General features: G+C 40.8%; 1 protein-coding gene across 6 annotated transcripts in view; it reads right to left on the bottom strand.

The window, feature by feature from the left end:
- The window catches only part of ARHGAP22 (Rho GTPase activating protein 22), a gene marked incomplete at its 5' end in the record, with an annotated part of 145,886 nt that overhangs the window by 104,132 nt on the left and 19,278 nt on the right, over positions 1-22,476 (bottom strand). For all 6 annotated transcript variants that reach the window (XR_014317964.1, XM_082765336.1, XM_082765338.1 and 3 more), the window contains one exon: positions 13,498-13,585. Coding sequence is in view for 5 of the 6 variants with exons in the window: in XM_082765336.1 (XP_082621462.1) it covers positions 13,498-13,585 (88 nt within the window). The remainder of the gene's footprint in view (positions 1-13,497; positions 13,586-22,476) is intronic.

The raw sequence follows: 22,476 nt of genomic DNA, 5'->3' as shown, positions 1-22,476 counted from the left end.
ATTCCAGAAGCTTACCGCTCCACCCAAGAATTTAAAAATATATCAAGCTAGTACAGAATTCCTACTACCCACTGGCTCAGGAAGAGTATTTTAGTAGTGTAATAGCACACGTAGAAGAGTATGTGAGTACATTAAAGTCAACCTTAGCTGATGTATATCCAAATATTAAAACTCACTTAAAGGAATACTTCATCTCTTATAAGTGCCTTATTTTATTTAGTAATAAGGTGAGATGCTACCTCCCCCAACACTTCTTTCCCCTGAGATGGCAGAAGTCTAAACCATCTTCCCCTTCCAGACCCCATCATCCTCCACCCCTAAAAGCCCAACCCTCTAAATACACACTTCTAAAGCCTTTAACATAAACTGTGAAAGAAATGTTTTTGCAAATTCCAGTTCTCCAGCTTGGTAACAGTCTGAAAAATAGCTTGCTGACAGAAGAATCAGGTCTTCATGGCTTACAGGAATTTCCAGTTAGTTTGCTCTTCCACAAAAGAACATGAGTTAGCACCAAACGTGTATCACTAGACAGTACGAGGTATTACTGCATTCTAGCTATGTTGTGATTTTGTGTTCACTCATTCCTTTTCCTAAGTGATACAACACATTCCCTTTAGACAAGCTAGGCTTATAATACAGCACACTTATGTTAAGAAAGGCATTATGGGCTTAAAGAAATAAGTATTTTAAAACACAAGATCAAAAGTCACCTGACTGGTGAGACACGATCAGCATTTCAGAACATATAACCTGGTCCTATTAAATGGTTTCTAGTCTAAAAAGTCACAAGATACTGAACTTATGAAAAATTATTCTGAGTTGACCATGTCTACTCCCTTCCTCTTCTCTGCAATCACTGTACCTCCAAGTGACCTTCAGCACCTGAAGTCATACCACCAGAGAGCAACAGCTGAATAATTTTCACTGACATTTTGGCATTTTTTCCCCATAGCATTGACCATTTTTAAGAGAGGTACCCAGGTGGCCGCCTCCTTTATTCCTTCCATTCAAGTAAAATCACTCTCCAACCTAAAATACTTGTTGAAATTAAAAGGAATCCTATGAAAAAGGAATGAATAGAGTGTGCAAATTCTAATGGACCATCTGGGTCCAAATTCAAAACAGAGAAATTTTAGGTGCAAGCAACATCAAGCAAAGAAAGCTTCATTGTAAATGTCTATACAGCTTTAGCCACATTGTGCTACAGAGTAAATCCTGTAACTCTAACCCTTCCTCTCTTTAGGGTCTTTGCCCCAGGGTCATCAGCAAGCTCTTAGGGTTCTGGCATTAAAGTGCTGTTGAAGCACAAAAAAAAAAAAAAAAAAAAAAAAAAAAAACATGTCAGCCATGTCCATGGACAAAATCTCCTTTATACGGAGTTTTTCACACCTGCATCTAGCAAAGCTGATGCCCTTACTGTTCCATTTTTTGTTAGTAGAAAGAATGGGTGCACTGATTAAAGGAGTATGCTAGGGCAGCACTTACTGCTGTGCTTTCATTTCTTTCAGTGGCAGGTAAGCACACTGCCTGACTTCAGCATCTCTCACCCTGCATCACAACCATTTCTCACCAGTGGCCCTGCACCCAGAGCTGCTCTTGCACAACTCGCCCCCACTGAGAGCCCATAGGGGAAGAACAGTTAAACACACAAAGTGGACTTATGGAGACCGGGGCAAAATCTGTGATGCTGTTAACATTACAACTGAAAGCAAAGTTTTTTCTCCGATTCATATTCAAACCACATGGTCTCAAAGCAGAGCCTTTGGGGCCTCTGGAGTGGGAGAATTCTCACACCAATGTAGCTAGAAATAAATATTAAATCCACAACACCAAATCCAAGGAAGCAGCACAGCTTGTACAATTAGCCTTCAATACAATGCATATACAGTCGGTTACAACACAGCCGTTCCTCATGGCCTCACAGAGGCTCCCCTTTTAACAGGCTATTCTTTTGATTTCATAGCTTTTTTCTTTATTATCTCACACACACCTTTTCTTTATTATCTCACACACACCTTTCCCAAAGTTTTCACGAGTCAGACACCTCATGATTAAACCCAGAACTAACAACAGTATTTCATGAGCTCAGCATGATATACAGCATCTTTGGTACCACGTGAGGGCATGGATATCAACATCTTAAGTGGACTTCAGTCAGATGAGCAATGGTTTATAGATGCAGAATGCGTTGCCTAATCCTGCAGTTACAAATACATCTGCCTCCATTGGCTGAGATTCAAAGCCAGACTTTGAAAGAATGTATATGCACTGGGCTGTGCACCTGCCAGAACAGAGGTGGGAGACAAACTCTGAGAAAGTAAACAGCCTGCTAACAGGAAGACTTCTATAATAAGTGACCTGAACTTTGTCTTCCTAATGGACAGTTAGGAAGTGTTTGACAGCAGGCCAGCTGCCACAGTTCAATTACAGTGCCTGAAGAAAATTAGGAAAATTATGCTTATCAGAGTGTGCTACACTAAACAGAACATAGTCCTGATCCCAGCTGCCTCACTGCTTTTGGTTTATAAAACAGTATCTTGAGCAGAACCCACTGTGATAGGTACTGGAGAGACGCTGTAAGGCTTCAGAAAGCCTCTAAATTCACTAAATAACCACTAAATTCAACACAAATTAACCACATGTCAGTATGTGTTCTCAGGGGTCACCACGTTGTGCTCCTTTTAAATTTTTACTGAAAGTAAGAGGAAAAAAGTCGGTTCAAAATACAGCTTTGGTGACAAGTAGTACTTTTCTTCTAAATCTGCAATTTTACACCTGTTTAGAAACATACTGCTAAAGTAATAAAGCCAAAGTCATTCCTAGTGTTGATAATACAAACACAAAGCTGACCAGTTCTGTACTGACATAACTCAGCTCTTTTAATGCAGTGCAGTGTAAAATGGCATGATGTCCTCTACATAACAGAGCATACATCTAGGCATACCTTAGAAATGACAAGCTCATGCATGACTTACAGAGAAGCTATACCTGGGTAACTAGCAGGAGTTAAAACTGTTTCCAGAACAAACCAATAGACAGGTAAAATACAGCCATGCTGGTTAGTAACTAGGTCTCAATAAAAATTATAATACCTCTCCTTCAAGCCAAAGATATTTAACTAGATCAACAGGCTCTGATAGTCACTCTAATTCAGTGGAACTAACTTCCACTATAGAGCATAAAGCTGTCAGAAAAGAAAGTACACCCAATGTCCTGCAATAACATCTAAACCCAATACTCAAGAATCTACAGGATTCTATCTGTTAGGAGAGCTTGCATCAACACACAACAAAAAAAGCAAAAGCAAAACCAACACCCACACATTCTGGACATGCCAGAGATTCCACATCCATCCCTTGCTGAATAAATTTCTCTGAACAACAGTAATTGACAGAAAGAGACTGATTCTACTAATTTATTGATTTGAAAACACATGGTTTTCTTTAGTTTTCCAACTCCATTTTCCAGGGACACCTTGTAGTAATAAAATCGCACACGTTTCATTTATACGCTATTAACGTCAGCATTTCTCCTGGCTGTCCCAGAGAAACTAAATTGTTTTGCTTATTTCACATTTTTATCATTTTTTGTGTTGCACTGGTCCTTCAGAAAGTACACAATCTGCACTACCAGCATTTCAGGTGTCAGATGAACTTGTTTCCCTGCAGTAATTTGTATCTTTTTAAGTTTTTGAAAAAGCCTTAAAAGCATTAAAAGGTCCAAGATGGACCTTTGTCATGACATGCTCTGACTTCCTGAATAACACAAGAGAATCTCATGAGCAAGATCCAGTGCAGAATATATTTTGTGGGCAGCTGTGTTAATAGGATCCTGCCCAAGTGTAAGGCTAAGTACAGGCATTAGTGTAGGATAAGTATATGAAAATCATTAATAAGAAGCACATAAGTCACTTTGACACCTGAATCTTCTCCCACTCATCATACCTAATCACTATTTGGAAATAACTAAAGTAGCATTCAAAGGCTAAAGAAAGCTTTTAGAACATAACATTAAGTTATTCTTACTTTATAGCATGGCAGCTTATTTAACAAAGCATAAATCTTCAATGTTATGCCCTAAGCAATACATCTTTGCAGTATTTCCTCCTCCTCTCTATGAAGTTTAGATAGCCTGGTGCAAGCTGGTTCTCACTGATAGCACACTGGTTATCCCTAAAGCATTTCAGACAAACAACACTTCAGGTTTTGCATGTGAATCCTCACAGCTGTTTGACAGCAGGCCAGCTGCCACTTCAAACTGGTATTAGTGCATCATTCACTAAGAAACAGTTCATAAACATACCAGATAGCAGTTTACCAATTAGAATTTCTTTTGGATGCTGGAGCAGCACACTATCAGCTTTCTGTTCCTTCCCCCACACTTTTGTGTGGGCCACGTGAAAGGGAAGTGTGTTTTCTTTTTCTTACCTTTGCACCCCAAATGACTTCCAGCTGGTATTTTCAAGTCAGCATATTATCCTGAGCAGTTAAGCTACCAGCACTAGCAGGTACCTTAGTCACATCAGCAGTGCTGCCTAACAGGTTTGTCAGTACATAGCGTGTTTTCACTCTCTATTCTTTAGATAAGGGTTGGCGTGCATGTCAGAATTCCCTTCTGGGGAACAAAGACTGTTTTCTTACTTACATGATGTCCAGAGTTGGTTTAAAGACCAGTCCTGCTTCTTGCCCTGTTTTCAAGGAATGTAATGTAACTGATACAGTTCCACAGTGTGTGGGGAGGAAGTTTGTATATTCTGCGTATCCTGAACCTGCTGCATACCACAGAAAATCAGATCCACAGCACCTCAAATCAGGTAGGAAACCAGCCTAAACCCACAGGTCATTAAATGCTACAGATGTTTCTGCAGTTCTGTGATGACAACAGCAGGAGTGAAACAGATACACAAGAAATTCAGTTTGTTCTTTGTCCACGAAATTTTACATTTAAGAAGAGATGTTTTCTTTATTCCTGCTATTATACCAAACACAAAAGCAGCGTGAATTCCACAAATAGATACACATGCATCTGCTGCCAGTTCAGGATACATAGAACATTTTTTAAAAAAGAAAAACCTCAAAGAATCATCATCCACCGCCCCAAAAATCAGCTATTTACTTCTAGTCTCAGAGCTAAAGAAAACACACTCAGCAGACATGCTGACCCTTAAAATGCTCAAGTGCAGAAAGTCGAGAGGAATGCAGCCACTGGAATAATCTATGTAAAAGGATGAGCAAACCTAAGTGCATCTCCAGCTAACACAACCAACAAAAGTCTACAAGTTAATGGCTCCTATGAACTACATTGCCATATATTATGCCTTATTTTACTTTACTTCATTATACTAATGTACTAGAGTATCTTTATCTGAGGCATCCCAAACATTGCATAAAATGTGCGGAGAACTCACCTGTCCTTCTTACAAATGGGAACACAGCTGCTTCTGGCACAGAACATAGCTTAACCTCCCAACAGCAGCATCAAAGCACACAAACTTCTAGACAGCATTGAAGACTTGATTTCTGACAAATTAGCAAGAAATATAGGGAAGGCACTATATAATTGATCCTGTTGACAGATTGATAATCATATCTTCATGGAACAAAGCTGTTCCTGCACAGAAATGCTAAAAAAAAAAAAAAAAAAAAAAAAAAAAAAAGTATCTCTGCTCACCACACATGCCTTAGGGCTTAATATATTATCCTTAAGGTAGAATATTCAGAGCTTACACTGGAACGTCTCAGAAGGAAGAATTCAAAATCTTAATTTGCACTAAAAAGGCCAACCTGATGAGATTAAATGACGACTTGTACATTCCAGCGACAACATGCCATCATCTCACTAAGCCACATTTGTATACCCAAAGGGCAGCCCACACAAAATTCTGTGCAGACATATTTGACTTTCATGAATACAATGGGTTAAGGAAAACTGCTCAAGAACAGTGAGATTGTGTCTTAATTATCTCCACTAGCAGAAAAAGTTATTCATGAAACTCCTTAAGCCTCATTCTCCTTCCCCAGTAGGCCATATGCTCTTGCAATTGAAGTTGTAAAAAGCAGCATCCTTGCTGAAAGGCAGCACTTTCATTCAAGATAGCTAGATGCTACTGATCAGAGATCAGACACAGAGTTTTTCTCTGGAGATGCAGATTCCAGGACAGCTCAACACATACTGCCACAGCGTGTTTCCGGGACCACTTTCAACTGCCCAGGGTCCCAGAGCACTGATGGATATAGATAGTATAACAGAGTAGATTAAACACTTCTAAGCAAACAAAGGAAGAATCTTGTTTATTCCATAAAGCAGCGTCTTTGCTTGCCAAATGCAAACATAGGCCTTGGGCATTACATATGGTGCAGGAAAAAAAAAAAAAAAAAAGGCAATTTACAGGCTGCAGGTGCCTCCCAGTGCCCTTCAAGATGTTTTAAGTTGATAAAATAAGGTAGGTCAAAACATTTGTAACTATCAGAGAGCATCATAGCCCTGAGGTGGAACAGAAGCCTCATAACGACTCTGTACAAAAGTCTGGATGCAGTCTGAAGACCTTAACTAGCAATGAGTCATTGCCTTAAGTAGGCAACAGTGTATTGGTCTAGTTACACAGATACACCACTGGACTTAATACAACATTTCTGAAATCAATAAGGTTATATGAATTCAGAGGACAAAACTTCACTTTTTTCAGGCTCTTTTCAGAAATATGCATCAGTGACATAGTGAGTCAAGCTTTCAGGGAATGTATGGATCAGGCTATCAGTAAGAAGAGATGCATTGCCTGTAGAAGATTTGAGTTGCTAGTGTCTAATGCCTACTTGAGTGAAGCCAGGGTATCCATTAACTTTCCCAAATAATAGTTGCTGAACTCAAATCAATTTGTAAAGCAAACTTAAAAATACTGGCAGCCCCTTGGTGCTTCTATTGATGTTATATTGTCAGTGTCTGAACAGGTCATGATTTTTTTTTTTTTTTTTCAGGCAGACAACGGAATTATAGTTGAATAGGAAAGAAGCTGCTCTGAAGAAGACAATAGTATCTTTCAGAAAAATCCCTTAGGTGCAATGCAGTGGGAGGTTTAATCAAACTCCTTCATGCCCACATTCAGGCCAAGGAGGCAAAATGCTGGTTCCTTGAAACTGTAAAAATCTGAAAGATATATATTTTGAAAAATATGTTTATCATGTCCAGAACGGTGGAGGAGAGGAAAATCCAAGAGAGATGCAACAAAATAACCAGTATGTCCCTGGTCAGGATGTTAACCTAATGGAGCCGAGGTTTAAGTGGCTTCCCCACGCAGCCATTCCTGTACAGAATGTGCTTTGCTCTTCTATATGCAGAAAATCAACCTAACATGCAACAGGCAAACAACATGAACTTGAGTATTTTCAAAGACTGTTGATTTTGGTGCCTGTGAGTGCACCTCTAAGCTTGCAGTGGTATTGTGTGGATCCAAGCAGAGTAAGTTGCTCATGGTGGGACAAATGTGCAGAAATGTATGTTGTTTTGTATTCTATCTACAGGGCACAGCATTAGCCTCACAGGTAATAGGATTGTTTGGGAACTCTTGCTTGTTGCTTTGCTTTTGAGGATACACCAAGGAACAATTAGGAGTGGCTGATTTCCTCTTAACAGGATGAACTCGAACGATTCAGGACAAAATGCCATAACCGTTTCCAACCACAAGGCAGAAAGTACCAGCACCATCTAGTGTTCAGGAGCAAAAGGAGCAAGCAGAACATATACCAAAGTATCAACAGTTTCTGCATTTTTTGTTAAGGGAGTACAGGTTGTACACTTCCAAGGAGACTCAGACTACACTCATCTGACATGTAAAAAGAGTCCCTGCAGCAAGTAAAAGCCAAGCAGATGCATCTGTCCTTATCTTAGTGCTCAGGCTATCATGAAGGACTTCACGCCTAGCTACAAGGAAAGTAGTAAAAAACAGTTTCCAGATTGTACAACAGGAAAAAAAAAAAAAAAAAAAAGACATGCAGTTTTATTGTGCTATGCATGCCTTTATAAAGACAGTTCAGAGAAGACATCTTAGGTTTCTCCCTCCTTAATAAAGTCAAACAGTGGCAATGGCAGCTCCCCTGCAAAACCAACACCAATCAACCTTCTTCTACAGGTCAATACAGTGCCACAGATGCACCCTGATGTCTGTAAACTCTCATTTGCTAAGTGTTTCCACAGTGCTCCATTGAAATAATAGTCTTCTTCTCTTCAGTAGGTCCCAGAACTACTTTCTTTGCCATTTCCCTAATCAATATTCTGAGTGCTGAAGCCTAAATAAAACCCTTTAATATCAACGTCACATATCCAGGTACGCTGTCAGTTGTCAGCCGTAGGCTTCAGTAGAAAAAAATAATTACCAGCAGCAAACTCAGTTTCCTGCTGTTAGTTAGAACTGCAGTTTGCACTGAATAATAGAGAATATAGAATGATCTTTAATGTCTGAATTTCTAATTACCCCTCCAGGTATTTTCATTGCACACCATGCCAATGGGAACTGAGATAAAAAGGCCACAAACAAACTTAATTGGTGTTGATCACCTGGGACACAGAAGTGTACTGCAGAGCAGAGTGCTTTGTAAGCACCGTTCACCCTACTGGAAAAAGACAAAGAAGGTGCCACTCCAACTGCTTGGTAAGATGCTACCAACAACCCTGGTGGACTCCCTGCACAACATGGAGGCAACGATAACTATCCCTGTAAGATTCCCATCTTCCAACTCTGCCTTTATTGAGCTCAGTCTTTAAAATTAATTGAAAATCATGCCACAACTCCGATTTCTAAAGCTTTGAAAATAACCTTCTAAATGTTAATCAAACATAGGCAGTCTTCTTTGCTCTCGGTAAATTCCGTAACGTGCCTGAGACAACAGGTCTGAAAACTGAATTGCCTCATCAATGAGAGGGCTGGCAGCATTACTCAAAGGGAGCACAAAAAGCAACCCCAAAGTGTATTTTTCATCAAGCTTGGATTGATTGACCAGAAGTCTGATTGGTCTGAGAACTGTTTTTTCAGTCATAACAGCTGAAGTGCGGGATGTGGTAGGATATGGAGAAGACAAGAGGAAAGGGGAAAAGCAAGATCTAGCCCTTGAGCAGTGGTTTCCAGTGAAATCAAATTACACTTACCACAACACTGCACAATACTCATTGTGCTCATTTTTACATACAGACCTAGCTAAGAGCTGTCACTATTAACCTCAGCAGACAGCACTGTGGCAAGAAACACAAGTAGCTGCTGTCAGGGACCAGGAGACACGGCGATGTGCACCATGATTTTTGGTCATGAATTTTTCAGCAAGATTGCTTTCAATCACAACATACCAGTTTGGAAAAAAAAAAAAAAAAAAACAACAAACAAACAAACAAACAAACAAAACAACAACAACAAAAAACAAACAAACAAACATAAAAGGACACATTTTCTTCATCAGGAGGAAGGACTGAAGGGCCCTAGAAGGATTTCAGAGACAAAAATGAAGCAAAACTACCCCTCCCATACAGACCAGTAATGAGGAAGAATACTTGTAGGTGACAGGTCCAGGCTTCTGGTTTAAATCTAGAGGAACAGAAACTTGGGTCTCCTACACTGCAAGAAAGACTGGTAGTCACAGAGGTAGCAGCTCATCCCTGGTAAGTTTCTTGTTCATGTTTCTATCTTTCCTTTCCCATTCTTCATGAAAAAATCGACTGAACCCATTTCTAGAACAAAATAGTAGTATCTTCTTAGGTCATCAAGTTTTCCATAAAGAAAAGCTATTCTCCATTCAGTTGGTAATAACCCCTGCCCTATCTATTGGAAAACAGCACTTTTCACCTCCTATATTCTGAACCTTTTTTTTTTTTTTTTTTAAACCACTCCCTTGACTCTGAAAACGTTATTTATATCAGAAAATACCTTATTCTGCAGAGGAACTAGAGCATCTCCTCTCATAATGCTGCAGAGATCAGAGAATTAAAACTAGGCAGACTATTTGACACAGAACATTAAAAGCATCAACTTCCTAGAAGATAAGACATTCGGAGCATTTAAGCCACCAGTACTTCCCTAAGACATTCTCAAAAATCAATCCCCGTGTGTTTTACACACCACATTTCATCACTCTGATTACTATGGGCTACAAAGCAACCATTAATTCACCTGGGGTTACTGTGCATTTCAGAGTCAGCTGCTGTTTCTGTTACCAGATCTGGACTCCTCACCCAGGCAACATACAATGGTTATTTTCTTCCTGAAATATCAGCTGCTATATGTGATGATCACCCCCAATTGATTTAAACTTTGCACCTCACCTCAGACCACCCCGATAATTTTATAGAAACATCCCACCCCCAACCTGAAAATGTGCCCTGGAACATGTAGGCAACCAGTGAAGTGTTCACAGTTTACCCTACCATTCTACTATGAATTCTACAAGTTGTGACGGAAAAAAGTATGAACAGCTTTAAAAGGATCTCAAAATGCACAGTTTCTCAAGAAAAGACAACGGAAAACATCTCTGCCAAAGGAGGTATTTCAGGAAGTCCTGCCACCAGATATAACACTGGTTTGACTGTAGAAATGTTTTGCAGTCTCTCGTGTCCCCACTTAACCCTTCTCCCAGCTGCACTATACAGCTTAGAAATGAACTCAATGAAACATGAATAATACACAATGCCCGTCATTAGTTCTTGTTACTCAGCAGAAAATCAATACAGGCTCTCTTACAGTGCAGGACATGCTGTTAATCTAGTCCCTGCACTCTGAGGAAGCAATTCCAATGGCAGCCTTTACACAACCTGCAGCAGAGAAAAGGCGGTAAGATCCAAGCAACAGTTCTGGCAATAAATATGCTGAAAGCCGTAGCTATCAAACACTAAACAGGTTTTGGAGATAATTGGTACTATAGGTCAAAGCTTGGGACGCTTTCTTGCCAGGAGATACGAGACAGATCTCAGTCTCACCTTGCCAGCTAAGTTGATAACAGGACACTACGGAAACATTGTCAGGCACACAGCACTGTTCTGAATTTTGTTAAAGCTCAGCAGCTCACAAGAAGAGTAAAGTCTCATACTTGTATTTACAGCTCTGGAATGTGCTTGCATTCAGAAGTTTCACAACTTAGTTTAAAAAGACTAAAAGATCCTGTCATCCTTACAGAAACTACGCAGTCCTAGTTTACACTGGGAGAACTGAGGCACAGTTAGGCAGCAATATGGTCATGGCTATACATACAACACAAGGGAAGATGGGAACTGATGGAAAATGTTACTGGTCCCACAAGATCATTTGTGCTCCCCTTCCTATCTGGCAATCAACCATGAGCTGTGCACTATGTGGGTGTTCTGCAGTCTGGCAACCACACAGAGCACAGTCATTTCAGAAGATGTGCAAAAAGGAAAAGGCATTTATGCCAAAACCAACCCAGAATAAATGTACTGTGAAGAGAATAGGAAACTCTTCAGGCCACATTCTCCAGTGACGTCTGTGCCGAGTCACATTGAGTATTGACTGGTTATTTATAGCATTTTTCAATACTTCCTATCCTTGTAGCAAATAAGCTCCCTACAGACATGAATAGATTTAGCTCCACAAGGTAGGGAAAACATCTGAATTTTGCAGGCAGGACAGTGGTTCACCAAGAGCAAGTAGTTTTTCTTAGGAACACAGAGAAAGGGCAATATCAAAAAGGCAAGCTGAACACAGATGTCCTGGGACTCACAACCATGCTGTGAAGCATTGCTTTTTTCCACCCCTTTGGATACCCTCTTTCAAGTAGCCACATGGCATTGTTTTTATCAGCTCCACTGAAGCAACAGCCACTTGTGGTTCAGGACAATTCTTTTGTAGTCTACAGAAACAAAACTTGATGGGCTGGGCAAGAAGTGAAGAATGCCAATTTATCTAACTAAAACCAAAGGGCAAAATGCAAGTCTGCAGGAAACTCAACTGAGACAGCCAGTGAGTCAGTTAACCATTTCTCTTTAGTGCCAGAGCACATGGGATCATTCACAACCACAAAAATCCAAGTGCTTTCACAGCCCAGGTCCACAGTACTGCTACAATAGTATACTGCACAATATTTGTGAAATGGTGCATAAGATCTGTCACTTTCAAGCAGTGAATGCTTGTCTAAGAGCCTTGTCTAATGCTTGTCTAAGAGCCCTTCCACATAATCAACACTGAGCCCAATGCCCACCGTTTGCGCAGCCCAGGCTATGAAGGCATGGAACAGTATACGAAAAAGGGAGCATTAACAGATAACGTTCAGCAAGAAGAAAGAGAGAAAAAAAAAATCTTCTCCCCAAGCAGCTTCTTGTGTGTCAAACAGAATGCTCTGACCGTTATTGCAAAACCCTGCCTGCTGGTGTAATTCAAAGCCTTTCAGTACCACCCATTCCATTGACTAATATTGTGTTAAAAAGAGTGTTTAACATGGGCATTTTAAGTCCAGCCTGATTAGGTGACAAGAAGAGAGACCCTAATGTGCAAGTAAATGTACACCTGCCTCCTCAACAGCAGCACTGAAATAAGGGGACAAGAGTCCCTGCACTGCTTATTCTGTTTGAAAGTAATTACATTAAACTGCCTTTTTTAATAAAAACAAAAATAAAAATCTGCTCCATCAACAGCATTCCAAGGGGAAACAGACAACATTAAGAAGCATGGAAGCTAGTCCATGCAAGAGAAAATGGCCATGAAGTGAAAGCATGACTGAATCAGTGCACTCAATTTTTAGCCTAGTCAACTCCATCTCCCATCTTGATTTCAGCAACTCAGTCTTCAGATATTGGTAGACAGCTGTGGAGAGACTCGCCTGGCTTGTCTTTGCCACTCCTCTTGTCTAACACTGCTAGCAGTGCAGCAGCTTTCTTCTCTGCAGATCTTACCACCTGAAGCTACCCCCCAAAATTTGTTGCCTTCAAGTCTATGTACAGGAACAATCCTCACCCAGACACAATCGGACCTGAATAAAGTGAGTACAATTGCTCCTAGGCTGCAACAAAGAACTCAGAATATACCCCAGAGCTAGGAAACATTTACACAGGAGACAAAATGATTTGAAAAGCTCTGTATACATTTTGTCCAAAAAAATGGTCTCTCTCAACACTCCTATTACCAATTTGAGAAAGAGCAGTAGAATACATAAAAAAGCAATTACATCTAAATACTGCATACCTCTTTTCCACAAGTTCTGTGCTGTGCATTAGCTCCTGCCACAAAATATAACAAGCAGAAAAACACAAAAAATTGAGAGCACACAACACTCCAGGCGAGGTGTGCCCCTGAAAAATCAAGGGCCACAATGCATCTCAGCTCCTGCTTTCATGAGGTATCACATCAGCAGTTGTACCCAAAACAAAGATTACCACAGTGAAGAAGTCTGTCAAGTCCTATTTCACAAATTGGTCTAGACAATTTCACTAGTGTGTCAGAATGCTTAGAATTCAAGTGAGCCACACAGCTCATTAATGTTACGTACGAAATAGAAAGAAATACTGGCCTACCTGGGGCAATTTCAAAAAGATGCTTTCCTGGTTCATCAGGATTAGGTGGCAGCTCGTTCACGTGACTGCCTTGCAGTAGAATGAGACCCTGTAAGGGACACAAACACCAGTGAAATGGGAAGATGCATGAAGAGGGTAAAGAAAAAATAAACATAATATTGCAAATTTAAGCCCCCCCCCTCTTTCACTAAGTCCTTCATTTTTCCAACCCCATCTCTTCCGAGCAAGAAAAATACTTGAGCTGGTCACGCACTTGCCTCACACTGGATACTTGTGGTCAAACGATCTTTCCTCTGTAGTAGCACTACTCTGAGCTTGCACAGGTGAATTCTACTTGATTTCCTTGATTAATTATCCCTTATGAAAATTTTCTCATATTACATCTATTCTTCCTTCACCTTTTAATTTCTCACTTAACTGAGTTTCAAAACTGAGTTTTAATTAACTCAGAGTGCAGCCTGCAAGCTATATTATCAGGCTGCATATATCGTATCACCTTGCATAACAGCATGCTCGCTAAACTTTGACTTTCATCTCAGCTTCCATGAGCTAGCTAAACAAAAGCCATAAACTGAGGTAAATTTCAGTCTAGTTTGTACCTCTGCCTCTCGCATACAAGAAACTCATTTGACTAGCTGGAATTTTTCTAAACCTTGAAGAGTTGGAATGTGAGCAAAACCTGCGCTCTAGCCCCATCTCTGGAAAGTACTTCCAGTTCATAAGTATATAACATACCAATGATCTTCAGATCAGCTTCACATTTCAGTGAATTATCGCTTACACTGTAACCATTTTTTAGGGGACAAGTTTCTCTAAAGGGTAACAGAGAACCGGCTTACAGTTGTCCAATGTCTGGCAATATAAGCACTCTCAATAACCAGGATGTAGAAGACAAAAAACAATTCATAGTTGCAGGAAGGGTGTATCAGTTCTTACAGCTGCTGTCACTGGTAGAAAGACATTACTAAATTTAAACACATAGATGTGTCATGTGTCCTTGCCCAGCAGTCCTCAGACAGCATTAATTTACTTCCCAAGCAAGATTGCTAATGGTGGATTAAATCAGTTTAATTCCCCAAAGTTTAATACCCCAAGGTATCCCTAACTTGATATATGCCAAAGCATGCCCCAGAAATAAACCTCAGTCATGACTAAGTTATTCCTCCCTCCCTGAGGCTTTGGTAGCCATCCCTGAGATGACTGGACAGCTCCAAGGATGGGCAAAAGGTTACATTGCTTCCAGTAAGCTGGAAGTTCAGATCCAGTTTTTGATAATAGCATTACCTTATACTCTTTTCTATAGGAAAAAAGTTTAAGGAGCTGGCATGCTTGAACTTCGTCAAGCATGGGTCTAGGGTCCAGAGAGAAAACGTATGAGGAGCAGCTGAGGGCCCTTGGTTTGTTCAGCCCCAAGCAGAGCAGGCTGAGGGGAGGCCTCATGGCGGCCTGCAGCTTCCTCACAAGGGGAGCGGAGGGGCAGGCGCTGAGCTCTGCTCTCTGAGGACAGCGACGGGACCTGAGGGAACGGCATGGAGCTGGGACAGGGGAGGGTCAGGCGGGTGGTTAGGGAAAGGTTCTGCACCCAGAGGGTGGTCGGGCACCGAGTCAGGCTCCCCAGGGCAGCAGTCACAGCATCAAAGCTGCTGGAGCTCAAGAAGCACTCGGACAATGCTTTCAGACACATGGTCTGAGTTTCGGGCGTTCCTGTGTGTCCTGGTTTCAGTTAGAACAGAATTAATTTTCTTCCTAGTAGCTGGTGGAATGCTGTGTTTTGGCTTAGGATGAGAAGAGTGCTGATAACACCCCGATGTTTTAATTGTTGCAGAGCAGTGCTTATACCAAGCCAAGGACATCTCAGCCTTTTGCTCTGTCCTGCCAACAGGCAGGCTGGGGGTGCAGTAAGAACTGGGAGGGGACAGACCCCGGACAGGTGACCCAAACTAGCCAAAGGGGTATTCCATACCATCTGACGTCATGCTAAACAATATATAGGGGTGGCTAGCCGGGGGGAGGGGGCTGGACTGCTCGGTTAGGCTGGGCATCGGTCAGCGGGTGGTGAGCAATTGCATTGTGCGTCACTTGTTTGTATATATTATTATTTTCCTATTATCACCATTGTATTATTATTATTGTTGTTGTTATTATTACTTTTGTTATTATTATTTTCCTGTCTTATTAAACTGTCTTTATCTCAACTCACAGGCTTCACTTTCCATTTCTCTCCCCCGTCCCAGAGAGGGAGGGGGAGGGTGAGCAAACGGCTGCGTGGTGTTTAGCTGCCGGCCGGGTTAAACCACAACACTGTGTGGAGCCAGGAGCTGGACTCCATGATCCTTATGGGTCCCTTCCAACTTGGGATATTCTATGATTCTAATTTCTTACGATTTAGGTTGTTTTTACTGAAGTTGTATGTGCATATCTGGTTTTAATAGCTCCTGTGGAAAGGGGAAGAAATGGGAGTACTGTCTGTTCTTTCTTTACATAGCTTCGCAGGCTGAAAGTGTTTTGAGTGACCAGCCCTTCTTGTCTTTGCTGTGCAATCAGCAAGAAAGGGCTGAAAAGTAAATTATGAATAGAAAGAGAAAATTAGTAACTACATTTCGCCTCTGTTCAAGCAGTGCCACTGATTGCTCAGTTGCTGGCCTTCTGAGGTAATTGTAAGCACTGCCTTTCATGAATATCCAAGAACACTATAAATAAAAGAGCAGTTTTCTGGAGCTGTGTAAGGTTCATACTGTTTCACAGACTTCAAGGGCAGAAGAGAGTAGTAGGGTGTCTAGCCTCAGCTATACCATTACACATACAAGTACAGCTTTGTTCCTTTGTCTTGCAAAATTCACCCTGGATTGGAAAGAGGAAACAGGCAGCAAGTAGGTGGCTTTTATTGACAAGAAGTGCTCAGAAGACTTGTGGATAATCTTAGAGGACAGATGTGCAAGAACATGCAGACACCTTGATGATAAGGAAGCATCAAAATACCCAGCTGCCAGGAGATGTTGGTGTTACTTAACAGCTAGTTAGTTCCTGTTACCAACCGCAGTAGCATTCCCCATTTTTTCAGTGAAATTAATAAAAATATTCACCAAGTTTTTGTTATAACCTCCCCATGTATTAAACATGCAGCTGCCCTGCTATTCTCACATCCCCTTTTGGGTGTCCCATTATCAGATCTTTTACAGGCAGATCACATGGTTATTATCTCTGTTCAGTGACTATGTGTGGCTCTAATGTTCTAGCAGAGCCTGCAAATACTGCTGCAGAATGGAGTGTCAGGGCTCAGTTCCTGCCCCCTACATTGCGTAAAGGTTAGACTGGAGAAGGGCACAGTGTTGGAAGGTACCCAAGTTCATACTGAGTAGTTTATTTAGAATAGCTGTTAGATAAAACGAAGAGAAAGCAACAAGTCAGCAGAACAATATTTCAGCAACTTCCTACCCAATCCTGTTGTCTTACATTTTTATTTTGAGGTTCACTTTAATTAGAAGATAGGATGAAGACTCTCCAAAAAGAACATGAAAACACTGAAAAGGCAACATGAGTAGAATGGTGGTGCATCACAAATTATTCCAAACTGGGGAAGGAAATGATCTTCAGCTTTGTAGCCCAGCAGCCAGAACATGCTGTAGAAAATTCAGCTGCTTTCTGGCATGCACAGTTCAGTCCCACTGCAGATATACTGAAGCTTTTTATCATACCAAATCAATTGTGGAAAAAGATAATTAATGCAAAGTAGCTTCCCCCCTCCCCAGGAAACTGGGGATGGGCACATGCCACCTCCTGCCCTTCAAGCAGAAGCAAACCTAGGGCTATTTTACACACCACACACTTTAGCAGAGTTATTAGGAACATCAGAAGCTCTTTGCAGGTCAGTCCTTCCTTCCTCCTTTACTGGGAGCACTTGAGAAAATATTCTAGAGTAGCAATAGCTGCAAGTTCACACTAGCTTTCAGCACAGAAGTCAGTCTGATGTAGTGGACTGTGCAGCTGCAACTATGTTTTACAGCACACAAGTGCACATAGTTTCAACAGTATGTGATGCACTAAAATTGCTAAGTAATTCCTCTTCACATCAGGAAGTCCATAGCATTCTCCTGACATCAAATCACAGCTCCATCTTTTTAGCATTGTTTTCAAGAGAAGTGTCTATAATTCCCCCTAAGGACCTGGAGGCACATGTTTTCATAAAAATAGGCAATACTACATCTGTAAACAAGATGACGTTGTTTAAGGTTTCTATCTTGAAGTGTTATAGCATAAATCTCATTTCACCTTGTCAGATAAGCAATAAGAATGTGACCTGCTTCCAGAGCGCATATAAATAATCAAGCAGGCAGAAGATCAATGGGAATTTCAGTTAAGATAGTTTTAGCTTTTGCACACAAGCTCAAAGGCCTGATTAATATTGATCAATTAAAACCTCCACATGGTCTGTAACGAAGTTTCCTCGGGGACACAATGTCTTCCTGAGTCATGTGGACATGCCTGCATCATTGTCCTTTCATTCCCCAGAAGCAGGTCAGATGCAAATCCTAATTTTACAACTGTTAAAGAGTTGTAAGGATATAGTCCAGTAGCATGCTATTCAAAATTGAATTCCAATAATAAGTGTGTGGTAACATTTACACTGGACAAAGAAGTCCTTATCACTAATAGTTTTCTCCCATATACATGGAGTTCACATCCGTGCAACCACTGATATGAACAGTTTGGTGCACTACAGCTAACAGATACCCAAAGCACTGTTTCTGCAGAACTTTCAGAGGATTAAAAAAGCTAACGATACCATATCTATTAAATAATAAAATGTGTTTTAGTAGCCACAACTTGCTCAATGTTACATAGAAACAGAACAGATTCTCCAGGACAGAGCTTAACTAGCAAACTACTACAAGTAGCAGCACAGCAATATCATGTTCTGCTAGTAGCCTATTAAAAAGGAAACTGAGAAGGTGGTCTGCCACTCAATAACAAGTAAAAGCCTGGAGCAGGGAACTTAAGGCTTCTATAGAATATTTCAGAGACACAATAAGTTCTTGGGCTTCAGCAAAGAGTTTAGCATCACATTCTCAAAAATAGCAGATGGGAATTCAGCTTTACATTCCCCCAAGCTTCTCCTTTCAAAGGGTTACTCCTCAAGGGAACCTTACAGAAGTTCCTGTCACCCAGGGTTAATGGCTTTTTAGCACCCTTGTTGACTGCAGGTAGCTCTATTCCCTCCTTCTAAAGCATCATAATATTGACACAATTTCTACTCCTGGGACAATGACAGTAACAAATTAAGGTTTCAGTGAGTCACGGGTTCTTCAGTTTTGTCCCCTCAAGAAATTCTAGTTCTGTCATCCAGGCAGGATTTACTTTAGCAGGAGAATCAGGCACCTGCTTCTTCTCAGTACCAGCACCGCAAAACCTACTCTGACAAGTCAGGGCAGCGCTGTCTTTTTCTGTCCGCAACATACCCGGCTCTGGTTCCCAAATCCCATCTGTTATCCATACAAACTCCAAGGACCACAGGGAAAAGTGGCAGATGCCAGATTCTATTATGAGGGCATTGGCTGCCTGTAAAACCCTGAAGTTTACAGTCTTGAGCAGTAGAACAAAGCAGAAACTGGTCCGCTGCAATAGCCCCGTGAAGAGCTGCAGATAATTTTCACATCTAAGTAAGTGAGGGACGGTGTGACGAGGCCAGAAGGCGTGTGGGGGGGTGGAGCAACCCTTAAGCAGACTAAGGGTCACAGTTTTACCAGGGCTGTTGAACTTTGGTCATCAAAATCAAATTACCTTGAAGGCAAGAAGTGAGGAATGCAGAAGCCTCCATTGCAGGTAAGTACCCAACTTGCAGTGTAGGAAGACTGCTAGTACTTACAGGGTCCTGAGCAACAGATTACATTAAGTTCAAGTCTCTCTAGCCTTTACATACAAGTCTATCCATAATGATGGATCAAATTACTGAGCAGGTAGATGCAAAAATGCAAGATGCTGCCAACATCCTCATCCATCTGCCATGGACGTTTCAGGCTCACAGGGGAAAAAAAAAACATTTCTGTGCTCAGTAACAATGAAATTTATGCATAACAGTTTAGCATGCAGCTGTAGCAAGTGGTTTAATAATAGGCTATAATGAGTGCGTGGATGGCAATGGTACTACACAGGCAGTCTGTCACTCTATAATGCCTGTACTGACTCATCAGGAGGCAGCAGTACAGGGACATTGTCTGGCTTATTCAATTACATTCCCTCTGTTCAATGACTCTGGTTAGAGGCCTGGCAGTCAAAACAATGACTACATGAAATATACTGCCTAATATACCACTTCAACTAGGAAAGCACTTCGCTCAAATGCTGCAAGGATCTTTTACAGACATACTGAAGAACTTGAATAAGAAGAAATTTATTTCAGTTGGAAGCTTTATCCATGCCTGTAGTGCAAAGTATGTACCCACTAGCTCTGTGGATATAGATAGGTAAGAAGCTGAAAATCATCCTGAGTAGTGCTTCCAGATTGACAACTAATCATCTTTAGCACTATGTTTAACCTAGGAGCATTCCCTCACTATTACAATTAAACGTGGTTCTCTAAAACAGAAAAAACTGGATGCTAGACCAGCAACACAAAAAAAAAAAGGCATATGAAGCGGCAAGGAGTTAGAGAAGTATTAACTAAAGGAATTCTTGAAGATAAATGCGCTCGGGCAATGCTCAGTGCATGGTAAGAGTATTCCCAATCAGTAAGTTGCAAACTAAACACGCTGTGTACACATGCAAATATTGCATGGTGACTACTACTCTATCGTCAAGTTACCCTACTGCTACTCAGCACAGAGTTAATTACAATTTAAATCTTATTTTGCAAGAATAAACACATTTTATTGCACATATCTGCTGTCCTATGGGCAAACTGATACAGCTGACCTAAACATTTTAAGTAGCCCTGCTATGGTTTGATTTATTCAATTATCATTTAATTGTTGTTATTAATTCTCTTAACAGCTAGGTGATCTCTTCTCTTTGAAAGCTCTTCAACATCATACTCCCTTCCTCTAGCTATCCTACTGCTTTCTTTTTTCTTTTGAAAGGACACTCATTTGTAGTTTGTAGTACACCCTCTACTCGTACCATCCAACTTAATACTGTAAAAGCAACCATTTTAAATGCATAATTAAGAATTTCTTTTATACTCTTACACTAATATTTATTAGTCTTATACCCACTGTATACCATCTTACACTACGTAACATCAAGAAGTTTAGTCTCCAGCGATGATACAGTGAGGTCCTGAAAGCTTTTCTTATTCCACGGTCAAAGGAGGCTTTCTTTCTTGCCTGAGATCGTTTCTTTCTTTGAGCTCTGAGCCAGTAACTTAGCCACAGATGGGAAATCCCTGGGACAACTCAAAAATCGTTCTGAAAAGCACAATATTCATTCAGGAAAACGAAACCGGTTGCACCAGCCAACACTTCAAATCAAGGCACCCTGAGCAGAGACCAGCAAGGCTTTTACATTGGTGCAGCGGCTGAAAGCCTCAGCCATAGTTCCTGTGTAATAGATACTGCACAAGCAACCAAAAAACAAAGCAGGATTTAGACCAAGACCAGCAAAGAAACCATACCCTCCCCTTCATATCAGCTCACGAAAGAGAAATTTAAGCATGCAGCCACTCTAATGTCTGCTTTATAAGAAGAAAAAAACCCAGTGATTTCAGCAAATAGTATCTCAACATGTTAGAGAAGTCCCTTCCCCTGCACTTAATGGGAGTACTGAGCACAAATATTTCTTGTGGAGATCTTTATAGCAGCTTCAAGTGTTAAATTCTTTAGCAATCTTCAACAACATTCACTGAAGTCTATGCAAATCTTATTGTAGATCAATAAAAGTAATACACTACCTCTGCTGCTATATCCTGGGCATCCTTACCCAACAAAATTCTTCACAGGGGCAACACATCTGTTCTACGTGATTTTTTTTTTTTGTCAGTTTCTTCTAATTCTCTGAGCTCCAGATAAAAGTAAATGCAACCCACCTCTAAAAAACATACTCCGCTTTCTTGTTGCACTACTAGTATATCAGAACAGCAATATCAACATGCTGCATCAACATTTAGGGAAAATGGTTGTCATTTCTTAAGTCAGAGTACCCAGTAGAACAAAATTCATTGCTTTCTGCATTCTACCATGGTGCAAGAACAAAATGACAGGTCTTCTTAGGTCCTTCTCAGCAAATATTCATTTCCCCTTCATGTATAACAGAGAAGTTAGTTTGGTATACCTGGTCTCAAACTCTGATGCTTGGGTAGACCTAGATACAGAACCAGTAACCATAACTATAAATGAGAGCCATTTTTTAAAATCAGTCATTTTGCAAAAAGAAGACTCCTTCAAGTAAAGATTCCCCATCAACTCCCTTGATGCTATCTTCCAAAGGAGCACAGAATAATTTCTAGGACATTTGACTAGCGATCAACTAACCTATTCCTCTTAAGGTATCTTCAGGATGTTTATTTGATACAAGAGGAGTCAAGCAAGGATCAATCATTGTCACACTGCTGTGCATGGTTTACTCTGCTTTGCAGGTGACAGTTAACATTCTCCTGCATTAGTCCAAGAGCTGCAGAGATTTGCGAGGGAGAAATACTGTGTTTTAAACTGCTGTGAACTGAACCAGGGAGAGCCCAAACCAATTTACATGCAGCTGTGATCTTAACCTGGGAGGGGCTCATCTTAGATGTTATTTAGGGCCTTCAGAAATATCAGAGACTTATGTAAACACATATGTACATACAACCACACCCACACTCCTGTGCTGGAGAAAATCAGTCCTGTGTTTTAGTAGAAACAGCATCACGTAGAAAAGCTTTAAACATGAGTGATTTGTTAGCAGCTGCTTGTCCAACATAAGGAGAGATTTTAAGTCATTTTAGGGTATAATAGTCATCTGTCAAGACTAAGGCTTTCACATATGCAGAAGTGTTAAAGACGACTAGAG

This window comes from Aythya marila (assembly GCF_965140915.1).
Source record: "Aythya marila genome assembly, chromosome: 7".
In the NCBI taxonomy this organism is placed as follows: domain Eukaryota; kingdom Metazoa; phylum Chordata; class Aves; order Anseriformes; family Anatidae; genus Aythya; species Aythya marila.
This window is presented reverse-complemented; position numbering and strand designations above follow the sequence as displayed.